The sequence below is a fragment of the Cherax quadricarinatus genome, chromosome 51 (assembly GCF_038502225.1).
Source record: "Cherax quadricarinatus isolate ZL_2023a chromosome 51, ASM3850222v1, whole genome shotgun sequence".
In the NCBI taxonomy this organism is placed as follows: Eukaryota; Metazoa; Arthropoda; class Malacostraca; order Decapoda; family Parastacidae; genus Cherax; species Cherax quadricarinatus.
Genome location: NC_091342.1, coordinates 5,288,074 through 5,303,706, shown reverse-complemented (window position 1 = coordinate 5,303,706; position 15,633 = coordinate 5,288,074). Strand labels below are relative to the sequence as shown.

The window sequence follows — 15,633 nt, the reverse complement described above, 5'->3', positions numbered from 1 at the left end:
TACCTAGCATGGCCCGTAGGACCTACGTAGGATGGCCTCGTAGGACCTACCTAGCATGGCCCGTAGGACCTAGCATGGAAAACTATCCTATATAATGGAGTATAACAGGAAAACTAACATATATGATGCAAGTATTAGGTAAACATTGTTCTAACCGTATATAATGTATTATTAATAATGGTAGACGCATAATGCACTAAATATGTTATTAAAAACAAGATAGAGATTGCAAACATCGTTAATATAAAGAGGTAAATTGTTCCCTGTATTTTGTGTATTGGTGTTTTGCACTAATTACGAAGTTTGGGAATTTTATACGCTAACTTAATGCTAATTTAAATCACTAATATATTATATTTCCTAAACTAAAACGTCTTTTATATGGGTAAATATAATGAACAAATCGTTTTGGCGTGGGGCGTTACATACAGCTTATGTAAAAAGATGTATCACATATTAAATTGCAATTTAAGGGATTTTTGGACATATATTTTATTTATTTTTATGTATTTGGTAAAATACAGTTTTGCTGATGTGATTATATAATTTGGGGGAGGAGTAAGTTGTGATATATTAGAAAAACATTATGGACTACGTGATGCGTACCTAAGATGGTCTCTAATATTGTGGATACGAATCCTGAGAAGAACATTTCTGGCGAGTGTGACAAAAATACTTCAAAATGGTGAGTTAGATGGTTACACACTGCTTCCATGGTCCTGTAATGAAGACAGAGCCTCAGGGGAGGAGCAGAGAGCGTGGGAGAGCTCTGTGGGTGTGAAGTAAGTTAGAAATGAGCGAAATGTGTCCCACGCGATGGTGGGGGGAGGGATGCCGGTGGTGGATTTTTTGTTTTAAATTACGTTGAATGTGTTGTCCAAGTGTGCTGCTGAAGGTGTGGTTTGTAATTACTAATATAGAGCCATTAAGAAGGTGTGGGAGGAGCACAGCAGCAGGCCTGCTGGCCCATGCTAGGCAGGTTCAACTCGGCCACTTAAGTGTTTCGACTTACATACGAATTTCAATATACTTGTCTAACTTATGTTTAAAGCTATCAGAGGTTTTTGCGCTGTATGACCCTTGTAGGTTTAGTGCTTTTTTTTTATTATATCAGAGGTTCTTCAGTGATGCTGCTCGGGAGTTTGGTGATTAAGATGTACAACAGTTAGGTATCTTTATCTGCCTCTGTATCTGACTAAGAGGCCTACACAGTAGGCTTCTTCAGTCAGATACAGAGGCATCAGTTGTGGTAGTGAAATAAAGTTGATGTAATCAGTCCATCAACCTTGGAGAAAAAGTATTTGAGGTGGTCAGTCCCTCAGCCTGGAGAAGAGCTCAGCAGTCTCTGTATTTGGTTGAAGATGCCTACTGTGTGGGCGAAACGTTTCACCAATAAAGATACCAAAAAATAACGAAAAAAGACACAATACCATTTTCAGCAAGGGAGTTTATTCCACTCATGGTAACAATGTTCAATGTGTCCGTAGCTCGGTTGCTAACACTCAGCTCACACACTGAGTTCCGGAGTTTGAATCTGGTATGGCTGGACAACAGAAGATGTGCTTCCGTATGACACTTGCTGTCCCTGTTCACCCATCAGTATAAAATAGGTACCTGGGTATTAGTCAACTGGTGTGGGTCGCATCCTGGGACAAAACTGACCTAATTTGCCCGAAATGCTCTGCATAACCAGTGGCTTTCTATAGAGTAGTATGCCATTGATGTCAGCTATGCCTGTATACCTTGTAGAAATAAGGATATATTATTATTATACAGCCTCTTTTCACTTAATGACGGAGTTCCATTCCTAAGACCACATTGTTAAACGAATTTGTCACTAAGTGAGGAGCATACTATAATGGTAGTGAGTTTGTGTCAACCATCTTTGATATTGTTTTAATGTCACCTTTGCACCATTTTTAACATTTCTGGTATATTTTTAAATGTTTATACAGTAGTGTACTGTATATTGAAATAAACAGAATAGAGGAAATCATCTCTAATATATATTATTTAGGTACAAATACTGGTCAGAGAGCCCATCGTAAGTCGGAGGGATCAGTAAATGAGTACGTACATCGCTAAGTGAGGAGAGGCTGTATTGCACAGCAATACAGTCACTTTGAGTTTTTTGAGGTTATCCTGGGTAATTTACACTATGTATGATAATTGTACTGTGCCTAAATAAACTTAAGTCTGGAGACAAATGCATTTCAACCAATGGAAACAAGTCATTGACTTGCTTGGGTTATCCCAGGTAATTAACGTGCATGTTATTATGTAATACAACTGTAATCATTCCAGAATTGTATAATTGTTCCTAAATAAATTTACTTAACCACGTTTAGGTTCAGCCAATAGTGGCCTGGGTCAATCATAAAACTAAACATGATAATGGTGTACAATATCAACAAATTGATAATTAAGACACGTGCATGAGTTAGGTAACTTTATTCCGAAACGTTTTGCCTGTACAGTAGTGCCCCACTTGTACAGCAGGTTAGGTTCCAGGCTACTGCCGGAAAGCAGGCATCGCCGGAAAGCAGAACGCCATTTTTTTTTCACTTATAAATGCATATAAATGCCAGATAGCAAGTTTACACTAACATATATTAACCCTTTGACTGTCGCAACCCCCAATCCTGAGGTGTCTCCTGGTGTCGCAAAATTTAAAAAAACAAAATTATTTTTTCTTATGAAATGATAGAGAATCTTTTCCCGATTGTAATGACACCAAAAAAACGAAATTTGATGGAAAACTGACGGAATTATGCTCTCGTGAAGTTAGCGACCTTGGCGATATTTACAAATCGGCGATTTCGCCCACTTTGAGCCCTATTTTTGGCTAATTTCATTGTTCCAGTCGACCAAACTCATAGCTATTTCTTTAGAACTCCATTTTTTTCTATCGATTGAGTACAAGAAACTGCCCATTTACCGATTTCAACTACCCAATAATGTGGTCAGAAATTTGCAATTTGGCCAATTTCACGAAAATTAAAAAATATGACAATTTCAAAATAAGGTCCAGAATGAACAATGCAGACATTCCTGGCTCTAAAATAACATTTTCTTTGTTCATCAGTCAGTTAGTTATCTGTTTACAATAATGTCTTATCACTGATTTCATCATTGCTTAGTTAATCTTAAGTTAATTTTAAGCCAGCCCGTAATGCTATGCATATAAGTGGCTTTGGCATGCTGCTCTTACCTGTATTTTTTTGTACCTCTGTTTGTATGCTAAAATTTCTAAATAAATAAATAAATAAATAAATGTCTCCAGGCCCCTCATATTACTATTGCTTTCTATTTTGAATTTTTATTCCAACAAAAAATAGAAGACTTACTATTATGCAGACTACTGCAATACTGTAATAAATGTATAAATAACATCAACCCATTCATGACTGCATATTACAATGGCTAGTTGGACATTTATTGGACAATGACATCATTTGTTTACTTTTGAACATTGGCAAAAATCAAACATTTCCCCTACTTTGAGCTCCATTTCCAGGTTCTTTTTATAGTAAAATCAATCAAAATCACCTCTACTTCTATAATATGTTTTCCATTCTATCAAATGAGACCAAGAAAATGAGAATACAACCATAAATACTATACAAAAATAGACCACAAATTCGGCATTTTAATTAAAAAAAATGGTCGGAGTTTTTTTTTTCTTATTATGCACTGCGTGCTCCAGGATTTTTTTATATGGTGCACACTGACCACACAGACCCATTCTCTCACATGTGGGCCTACCAGCTTTCTCCTGCTTGATTTGAAGCCGCTAGAATTTATGAGTACGTATATATACGTCAAACACGGTACCTCGTAAGACGTACATATACAGCCGCGGCAGTCAAAGGGTTAAGTTAGCAATAGAATTAGGCATTAAAACAATAAAAAAGTAAAATGCACACCTCAGAATATTCATAGTCTTAATGTAGGGCAAAAGGTGAGCAGTATTTACTGTATACATAATATACTAAGACGATGCTTAAAGTTCCATAGTGATAAAATACATATACAGTACACTCATTACTTACCTTAAAATATTTGTAGTCTTAATGTAGGGTGAAAGGTGAAGAGTATTTATTTGTAGAAAGTCATGTGGTAGGTAGGGTAGTGTAGGTAAGCCAGCCTGACCACCCCACCCACTATGTAAACAAACATTCATACAAACACCTTGTATTGTGTACAAGTTGTCTCCACAGTGGTACAGTAGAATAAATAAAGACCAACACTTCCATTCTCATGGAATTTTTAGAAGGAATGATGCTCTGACAAATTATTATTATTGTTATTACAAATTATTATTATTGTTACAAATTATTATGAATTATTATTACAAATTATTATTAAAAGTTATTATAATCATTATAAAAAAAGAAGCACCAAACCCACAAGGGTCGTGAATTGCTATATATAGAGTGAAGGCATACGAAAGGAATATTTATCTAGTTATTCCCCCAGTGTTTGACTAGAGAAAATGTAATTCTTCTGATACTCCTACAAAACCGCTTTGTAAACAAAACTCATATTTGTCAATTTTTATTCTGTGGGTGTACGTATAATGTTTATATGCTATGTAACATGTTTCTTATATAGTTTTGAAGAAAATATCATAGATGGATTAATGAAAATGTCTATGTTAACGTAAAATAAGATATTTAATGTGCCCAAGAGAAATTATTATCACGTAGTATTACTATGGCGTCATGAGTAGAGAGACTCGGTGATTTTAATGTGTACCTGCATGCCAGCACAGTGTGTAAGTACATTTAGGTACAGGTACACATAAGCATAATTATCAGAGTACATATAAAATATGCAATAACTCGAAAACACTTGAAATTTTGGAAAGTTTCCAGTCATAATAGATGTGCTTACGGAGAATGTAAACAAACCGGGTGGGGCGCACCATATTTGAAAGACTGCTTACCGTATAGCAAATTTTGGTCATAATTTGAAATCGCTGTACAGGCTTCTTCATTCAAGTACAGAGGAGGCAGTAACAGAAGTAGGGATGTGAATCTGATGTAATCATTCCATCACCCAATAATTTTTTTTTTATATATACTATATAGTAATACATATCTGGAAAAAAACTGTTTAGTGTTTGATTGGGCCAACTAGAATTTACTGAGGAAACTGTCATATTAGTGGTATACAGTTCTGACAAGTTGATGTACCTTTACCTTTGATGAGTACCAAGAGTTTTTCACTCCCAGAGCCTGGCCTATGGCCAGGCTAGTCTGGTGCTTGCCTGGTCAACCAGGCTGTTGCTGCTGCTGGTCTGCTGACCTACATAGGCATCACAGCCTGGTTGATCTGGTACTTGGCAAAGATACTTATTCAATTTCCTCTTGAAGACTTTATTTTAAAGATTTTACAACCGAAGTGGCTAGTTTATTGTGCATCCCATATCCATCCTGTGGACGGTAGCGCAAGAGCATATGGATACAGAAAAGGCCTACGAACTAGGCCCCAAAAGGGTTAACAGGTGTACATATGGGTTTTTTATCTATATATCTACAGTTCACTTATCTGTTGTAAGCAAATTTAGGAAATTGGTTAAGTATATTTGGTATCTTATTTTTATTAATAAGATATCTTGACATGTCATGTAGGTTATTATACTGTCTGTCTCTGTATTTCTCAATAAGTAGACAATTAAGCACATAGTGTTCAAGACAGTGACCATATGCCTGATCACATAATTTGCATTTAGTTTGACCATCAGCTATGTGTCTCCCAAACTGCCAGAAGTACTTGTAACCAAGCCTAAGCCTGTTGTAGTTGAAGACTTCAGACTTCTACACTTGGATATTTTTATTGTTGAAACATTCACCTGCACAACAGTCAAGCTTCATCAGTCAGCCTCTTTAGGGAGGTTCATTTATTCTAATAAGGGTTTTGATTCAAGGAACTGGAATTGGCCTCCACTTCCTAATTGGCTCTTATTTCCCAGATGCCGTATGACTCCTGTGGGTTTAGTTCTTTTTCCAAATAAATTAATTAATTTTCCAGTAGAGGTATTGGACATGTCTCACTCGTCAACAGAAACCTGTAATAATCCTAATACTGTACAGTATTAGGATGATAGAGTAGTACTGTGTTAAACCTACTGTCTTAACTTGTACATCAAGGGCACCTTCACAAGAGAGGTGCCTTAATGCTAGGGAAGGGCTCTTGATGAAAGGATTTGGAGCTACCCTCCCTTTCCTCAGATCAAACCCATTTCCCAGGCACTGTATGACCCTAGTGGGTTCAGTGCTTTCCCAGTATTTTAATAATTATGAATTTTAATGCATACCTGGCAGTTTATTCCATTCAGATTCAACTCTACTTATTGTATATTATTTTTCACTCAATTTTACAGCTTAAGATCAGGTTTATTCAGGAAGTCTTTAGATAATTTTAACTATGTAATATAAGGCTATCAGTGTAATAAACATATTAATATAAAGGAAAAAACCACATGCAGACAGAAGCACATTGATGAGGGAAATTCTGTATATCGTGATAAAAATATTCCTCACTAGATTGCAAGAGAGAGAGAGAGAGGCACTTTTTGTAGCAGTCGGGTGACATACCTAGCAGGGACTCATCACATTAAGTAGAACATAAGAATGGAGGAACACTGCAGCAGTCCTACTGGTCCATACTTGGTAGGTCCTCCTCAAATACAACCCTTCTTACCCACTCATTTGTCTAACCTAAACTTGCATTTCTTCTCTTTGCAGTCAGTTGCTGTTCCAACACCAATCAACCCCAAGCCTTTCTTGAACCAGCTCACTGGTCAGGCAGTCATTGTTAAGCTCAAATGGGGCCATGAGTACAAAGGCATCCTTGTGTCAGTTGATGGCTACATGAATCTTCAGGTAATATTTTAACTAGTGTGTTTGTCAAATTTCCCTTCAATGAAGGCACCTTGATGCTGGCGAGGGGCTTTTGTACAGGCATATCTCACTAATACAGGGTATTAGGCTTAAGAATGTTGCCATAAAGCAAATCACTACTTTTTTTTCCACTTGCATTGCGTAGCCTAACTTTGTTGTCTTTTTTTTTTTACAAGTCGGCCGTCTCCCACAGAGGCAGGGTGACCCAAAAAGAAAGAAAATCCCCAAAAAGAAAATACTTTCATCATCATTAAACACTTTTCACCTCACTCACACATAATCATTATCTATAGAAAAAACTCTCTGACATTTTAACCCTTAAACTGTAGAAGCAGATCTATGTTACACGTTTTCAAGTGTAAAAAAAGAAAAGAAGATCTACTTTTTTTTACATACTGTACTTTCAAATGTTGAAAAAACGTAGATCTACGTTTGGACATTTTAAGGGTAAAAAAGTTTTTTAATTTTTAATTTTGTAAAAATTGTTACACAGACAGGACTTTCAACCCTTAAACTGCTAATGACAAATTTATGCCAGCTGCAAAACTGCCCACATAAATATATACCTCCAAAATAGTCCAAATTGGCTTGGTTAGGACTATATCAGAGAAAAGTTTGTGCTGTAGATGTGTACAGTATAAAAAAATAGTGTTATATGTAGGGCATTATGGGAGCCAATATGTACCATTTACATGTGTTTAGTGTGAAGAATAAATGTAAGTGAAATTTGATATGAAAACTTAGATGTAGGAATAAAACTTTTGATTTTTTAAAAATTCCTGATACTTGGGAGAACATCTTCAGCCATTTAAGAATTGTGACAGTGGTGGGGTTAAAACATAAAATGTTTCCATGAAAAGACTTAAGACATGTAAAGCATTTTTTTTTCAAGGTAGCAGCCCTCCCAAAGAAGGCTCCTTGATGCTGGTGAGGGGCTCTTGATCTAGGTAACTGGATCTGTACTCCAGTTCCCTGAATTAAGATTGAATACCTTCCATCCCCCCATGGGTGCTGTATAATCCTACGGGTTTAGCGCTTCCCCCTTGATTATAATAATAATAAAAAGTAGCAGTCTCTAAAATATATACAGGAAGGCCCCGCTTTACGGCGTTTCACTTTACGGCATTCCGCTAATACGGACATTTCAAATTATGACCAAAACTCGCTATACGGCTCCCCCCACCTGACTTTCTAATACGGTCACCGTGCCCCACCCTGTTTGTTTACATTCTCCATGAGCTCAGTAAGCACTAAGTCTCTCCATTTTGTCTGGAAACTCCAAAATTTCAAATGTTTTTAAAAGTTATTTCATATTTTATATATACTCTGATAATTATACTTATGTATACCTGTACCTAAATAAACTTACATACTGTGCTGGCATGCAGGTACACATTAAAATTGGTAAGTGTCTTATGTCTCCAGACGTCATATTAGTAATGATAATAATAATCATCGAGTCATTTAAATGTCGTATATTACGTTAATATACACATTTTCATTAATCCATCCATGATATTTTTTTCAAAATTATATAATAAACACGATGCATAACATATAAATAAGATAAATACACCCCACAGTAGAATAAATAAACATAAATGTGAGATGTGGTAGCAGACGACTTGCACAAGTGACGCCATATTAGAAATGATAATAATAATAACAACAATACTCACCGAGTCTCATTAAATGTCGTATATTACGTTAATATACACATTTTCATTAATCCATCCATGATATTTTTTTTCAAAATTATATAATAAACACGATACATAACATAAAAAGATGATAAATACACCCCACAATAGAATAAATAAACATAAATATAAGATGTGGTAGCCACATAACTTGTACAAGTGACGGCAAGAATAACATTTTCTCTAATCTAACATAAGAGAAAATGTGTTACTGGGGGTAACTGTAGAAAATTATTCCTTTTGTATGTATGTAAGTAAGTTTATTCAGGTATACACAAATACAGTTACATAGATTATCATACATAACAACATACATGTAGAGAACCTAGGATAACCCAAAAAAGTCAGTGTGACTTATTTCCATTGCCTTCACTCAGAGCTTCATTTCTTCTCAAAATGATGTTACATGAGAATGGGAGTGTTCTTCTTTATTAATTCTACCGTATCAATGTAGAGACAACCTGTACACAATGTAACTTGTACACAAACCAGACGTGTACACTTCGTTTGTTTACAAAACTTACGTTCGCCTGGTTTGTTTACATAACTCTGCGCCTGTCCCCTCTCATGTACTCATTCTTTCTCTCTCTCATTTATTCGTTTTATCTCATTTACTTACTCCTGACCCTACATTAAGACTACAAATATTTTAAGGTAAGTAATGAGTGAACTGTATATACATTTTATCGCTCTGGGATGCTTAAATATCATAGAATAGTATGTGTGGGTGGGGTGGCCTGGTAAGGTAGCCTGGCTATTACCATACATACCACACTTGATTTCTTACAATAAATACTACTTGTCTCACCCTAGATTAAGACTATAAATATTTTAAGGTAAGTAATGAGTGCACTATGTGTGTATTGTACTTTTTTATTGTTTTTTGATGCCTGGTTCTATTGCTAACTTAATATATGTTAGTGTAAACTTGTTATCTAGTGTTTGTATGCATTTATAAGTGGAAAAAAAGGGCGTTCCACTTTACGGCGGTAGCCTGGAACCTAACCTGCCGTATAAGTGGGGCCCTCCTGTATACAGTAGGGCCCCACTTATACGGCAGGTTAGGTTCCAGGCTACCGCCGTGAAGTGGGATACCTCTTTTTTCCACTTATAAATGCATACAAATACTAGATAACAAGTTTACACTAACATACATTAAGTTAGTAAGCAAGTAAGTTTATTCAGATATACGCAAATGCAGTTACAGAGATTATCATACATAGCAGCATATGTGTAAAGTACCTAGGATAACCCAAAAAAGTCAGACAGTGTGACTTATTTCCATTGGGGTTAGCAGTAGAACTAGGCATCCCAAAAAGACAATACTTTCATCATCATTCAACACTTTCACCTCACTCACACATAATCACTGTTTTTGCAGAGGTGCCCAGAATACAACAGGTTAGAAGTATATATGTATAAAAAATACACAATATATCCCTCCAAACTGCCAATATCCCAAAACCCTCCTTTAGAGTGTAGGCATTGTACTTCCCATTTCCAGGGCTCAAGTCCGGTTATATTAAATAACCGGTTTCCCTGAATCCCTTCACTAAATATTACCCTGCTCACACTCCAACAGCTCGTCAGGTCCCAAATACCATTTGTCTCCATTCACTCCTATCTAACACACTCACGCACGCTTGCTGGAAGTCCAAACCCCTCGCCCACAACACCTCCTTTATCCCTTCCCTCCAACCTTTTCGAGGATGACCCCTACCCCGCCTTCCTTTCTCTACAGATTTATACGCTCTCCATGTCATTCTACTTTGATCCATTCTCTCTAAATGACCAAACCACCTCAAGAAACCCTCTTCAGCCCTCTGACTAATACTTTTATTAACTTCACACCTTCTCCTAATTTCCACACTCCGAATTTTCTGCATAATATTTACACCACACATTGCCCTTAGACAGGACATCTCCACTGCCTCCAACCGCCTCCTCACTGCAGCATTTACAACCCAAGTTTCACACCCATCTAATAGTGTTGGTACTACATACTATACTTTCATACATTCCCCTCTTTGCCTCCATAGACAACATTTTTTGCCTCCACATAAACCTCAATACACCACTCACCTTTTTTCCTTCATCAGTTCTATGATTAACCTCATCCTTGATAAATCCATCCGCTGACACGTCAACTCCCAAATATGTGAAAACATTCATTTCTTCCATACTCCTCCTCCCCAATTTGATATCCAATTTTTCTTTATCTAAATCATTTGATACTCTCATCACCTTACTCTTTTCTATGTTCACTTTCAACTTTCTACCTTTACACACACTCCCAAATTCGTCCACTAACCTTTGCAATTTTTCTTTAGAATCTCCCATAAGCACACTATCATCAGCAAAAGTAACTGTGTCACCTCCCCTTTTGTGTTTAATTCCCCATAATTTAATCCCACCCCTCTCCCGAACACACTAGCATTTACTTCTCTTACAACCCCCATCTATAAATATATTAAACAACCATGGTGACATTACACATCCCTAAGACCTACTTTTACCGGGAAGTAGTCTCCCTCTCTTCTAAACATCCTAACCTGAGCCTCACTATCCTCATAAAAACTCTTTACAGCATTTAGTAACTTATCACCTATTCTATATACTTGCAACATCTGCCACATTGCTTCCCTATCCACTCTATCATATGCCTTTTCTAAATCCATAAATGCAATAAAAACTTCCCTACCTTTATCTAAATACTGCTCACATATATGCTTCAATGTAAACACTTGATCTGCACATCCCCTACCCAATCTAAAACCTCCTTGCTCATCCGCAATTCTACATTCTGTCTTGCCTCTAATTCTTTCAATAATAACCCTACCATACACTTTTCCTGGTATACTCAGTAAACTTATTCCTTTATAATTTTTACAATCTCTTTTGTCTCCCTTCCCTTTATATAAAGGGACTATACATGCTCTCCGCCAATCCCTAGGTACCTTCCCCTCTTTCATACATTTATTAAACAAAAATACCAACCTCTCCAACACTATGTCCCCCCCTGCTTTTAACATTTCTGTCATGATCCCGTCAGTTCCAGCTGCTTTACTCCCTTTCATTCTACGTAATGCCTCACGCATCTCCCCCACACTCGCATCCTGCTCTTCTTCACTCCTAAAAGATGGTGTACCTCCATGAAATTACCGCTTCCTTTTCTTCGTCGACATTTAAGAGCTCCTCAAAATACTCTCGCCATCTATGCAAAACCTCCATCTCCCCATCTACTAACTTTCCTACTCTGTTTTTAACTGACAAATCCATTCGTTCTCTAGGCTTTCTTAACTTGTTTAACTCGCTCCAGAATTTTTTCTTATTTTCATTAAAATTTCTTGACAGTGCCTCTCCCACTCTCCTTTTGCACTCTCACCACTCTCTTCACCTTTCTTTTACTCTCCATATACTCTATTCTTCTTATAACACTTCTGCTTTGTAAAAACCTCTCATAAGTTAACTTTTTCCCTTTTATCACACCCTTTACTTCATCATTCCACCAATCACTCCTCTTTCCTCTTGCACCCACCCTCCTATAACTGCAAACTTCTGCCCCACATTCTAATACTGCATTTTTAAAACTATTCCAACCCTCCTCACCCCCCCACCCCCACTACTCATACTTGCACCAGCCCACCTTTCTGCCAATAGTTGCTTATATCTCGCCCAAATTTCCTCCTTCCTTAGTTTATACACTTTCACCTCCCTCTGCTTGTTGTTGCCATTTTCCTCTTTTCCCATCTACCTCTTATTCTAACTGTACCTACAACTAAATAATGATCCGATATGTCAGTTGCCCCTCTATAAACGTGTACATCCTGGAGCCTACCCATCAACCTTTTATTCACCAATACATAATCTAACAAACTACTTTCATTACATGCTATATCATACCTTGTATATTTATTTATCCTCTTCTTCATAAAATATGTATTACTTATTACCAAACCTCTTTCTACACATAGCTCAATTAAAGGCTCCCCATTTTCATTTACCCCTGGCACCCCAAATTTACCTACTACCTCCACAACATTTTTGCCCACTTTAGCACTGAAATCCCCAACCACCATTACTCTCACACTTGGTTCAAAACTCCCTCGCATTCACTCGACATTTCCCAAAATCTCTCTCTCTCCTCTACACTTCTCTCTTCTCCAGGTGAATATACTCTTACTATAACTCACTTTTCACATCCAACCTTTATTTTACTCTACATAATCCTTGAATTAATACATTTAAAGTCCCTCTTTTCCTGCCATAACTTATCCTTCAACATTATTGCTACTCCTTCTTTAGCTCTAACTCTAGACTTCCCACTTTGACAATTTTCTTCTTCTTATTCTTTTTAGTCATTTTTACAGGAAAAGGGGTTACTAGCCCATTGTTCCCGGCATTTTAGTTGACTTTTACAACACGCATGGCTTACGGAGGAAAGATTCTTATTCCACTTCCCCTTAAAATATTTGTATTCTTAATGTAGGGTCAGAGGTGAGTAAACAAGATAAAACAAATAAATGAGAGAGAATGAGTACATGAGAGAGGACACTCGTGGAGTTATGTAAACAAACAAAGTGGTCACGTCTGATTTATGTACAAGTTGTCTCTATGTTGATATGGTAGAATAAATAAAGAGGAACACTCCCATTCTCATGTAACACCATTTTTTAGAAGAAATGACGCTCTGAGTGATGGCATACGAAAGGAATAATTTTCTACAGTTAACCCAGTAACACATTTTCTCTTACGTTGGGCTAGAGAAAACGTTATTCTTGCCGTCACTTGTACAAGTTGTCTGGCTCCCACTTCTCATATTTGTTTGTTTATTCTACTGTGGAGTGTATTTATCATCTTTATATGTTATGTATCATGTTTATTGTATAGTTTTGAAAAACTATCATACATGGATTAATGAAAATGTGTGTATTAATGTAATATACGAAATTTAATGAGACTCGATGATTATTATTGGGTATTATCATTACTAATATGGCATCTCGAGACATGATACACACTGATTTTAATGTGTACCTGCACGCCAGCACAGTAAGTATTTAGGTACAGGTATACGTAAGTATAATTATCAGAGTATACTGTATAAAATAACTTTTAAAAACACTTGAAATTTTGGAGTTTCCAGACACAATGGAGAGACGTGGTGCTTACAGAGCTCATGGAGAATGTAAGCAAACAGAGGGTGGGGTGTGGTGACCAATTAGTCAGGTGGGGGGGGGGAGCCATATAGAGAGTTTAGGTTATAATTTGAAATGACCGTATTAGCGGAACGCCATAAAGCAAAACGCCGTAAAGCGGGGCCCTACTGTATATGGCAGATTCAGTAATGTAAAATATGTTTTAATCTTAAGCATGACTGATATTTAGTGTGCAGTACTGTGTAAATTCTTTATATGACAGACAAAATGAAAGCAGTTTGTTTTTTGGGCCCCATCAGTATCCCAGATTGTGAGTTTTATTACTGTAAATCCAATATGATCAAAATATTGGCCTCTAAAATTCTTCTCATTTTACAGCTTGCCAACACAGAAGAATACATTGATGGTCAGTCCACTGGCAGTTTAGGAGAGGTGCTGGTCCGCTGTAACAATGTCCTTTACATCAGAGGAGCTGAAGATGATGACGAAGAAGAAGGCCAAATGAAGGAATAGTATAAATATTGCTAATTAAAGATAAATTGCACATAAGTTTATCAGTTGTAGGAGTGTGTTGTAAATCTTGGTTGCTCATTGAGATGTTCCAGTAACAGTGAATCCAGGACACATTCCAATGGAACCTCCAAACTTAGCATCTGAGTGTGCTGAGATATGGTCAGCAATGTGTATTTGAGCAAATTACATACCGACTCGGTATGAAATTTTACAATACAGTGTATTTATTATGAAATTTTACACATTTAGTTACATGTATTATCTTTTACAATAAGGTTTTTGCATAACTGTGTAAATGTTAGGGGTTACAAAAATCAATTTCAATTGCAGTTTGTATTCAGAATCATATACATAATGTCTTTGTAACCGGTTGTTTTATATAAATCCCCACATTATTTTCTGAGCAGTTTCTATTTTTGTTTGTATTTGGAGTATACTTGGCATTAATATTTCCATGGATTGCTGCTATTCACTTAGTGGAGTAAATATTTAACCCTGACAAACTTTTCTTGCTTTTCAAAGATTTTTTTTTTTTTAACTGGCCATCTAGCCAGAGGTACGCTGACATTACAGCATGGACGCTCCTCCCAACTGCCATATCCCTACCCCTCCTTTAGAGTGCAAGCACTTTTCTTCCCTGGTTTCCCTGAATCTCTTCACAAATGTTACCTTGCTCACACACTAACACAACTCGTAAAAATCACTTTTCTCCACTCCTGTCGAACGTCCAAGCCCCTTGCATACAAAACTTCCTTTACCTTCAACCTCCAACATTTCCTAGGATGACTCCTACCCCAGCCTTCCATACAGATTTATATACCCAATTCATCCTGTTTTGCTCCATCCTCTAAATGTCCAAATCACTCGAATAACCCCTCCTCGGCGCTCTGGGTAATGGTTTCAGTAACCCCCACTCTTCAAAATCTTCACAAAATATGTAGCATTGTTTGAAACACAGTACCTTACTTATCAGTCTATTTCATACTTTTATCACTGGTGCTTCCAGTGCTTTCTCTAGTTTTCTCTTTAATACTTTTGTAAAACTGGCCACTCTTGACAAACTTAAATGTACAAGATATGCTTGCCTTGCTGATACTAACTGCTCTTTTCTGTTAATTGGTCTTGCTAAAACTATCTACCATTTTAAGCTGCTGTCTTATCAAATCAGCCCTTGTTTACATTCATAACATGAACTTTAATCCTGGTTTGGTTTCTGTAGATGCCTGTCTTTCTCAAATAGTCAAATGCTCTAGTTTTCATAACATTCATTACTTTATCATTACCTCTTTTTGCATTTCCTGTGTCCTGACCCCCCCCCTCCCTTTTTTCCCCCTTTCGTATTGGGAGCCACTT

At 36.8% G+C, this 15,633-nt stretch overlaps 1 protein-coding gene across 1 annotated transcript; it reads left to right on the top strand.

The window, feature by feature from the left end:
• Positions 1-534: 534 nt before the first annotated feature.
• SmF (small ribonucleoprotein particle protein SmF) lies at positions 535-14,646 on the top strand. Its single transcript, XM_053784717.2, has 3 exons — positions 535-685; positions 6,753-6,890; positions 14,146-14,646. The coding sequence occupies exons 1-3, from the start codon at positions 683-685 to the stop codon at positions 14,278-14,280; spliced, it is 276 nt and encodes a 91-aa protein (XP_053640692.2). The 5' UTR covers positions 535-682; the 3' UTR covers positions 14,281-14,646.
• Positions 14,647-15,633: the final 987 nt, after the last annotated feature.

Excerpts from the sequence above, each read along its gene's own strand:
- SmF (XM_053784717.2), top strand. Across the intron at positions 6,891-14,145 it reads ATGGCTACATGAATCTTCAG|CTTGCCAACACAGAAGAATA; the intron begins GTAATATTTTAA and ends CTCATTTTACAG.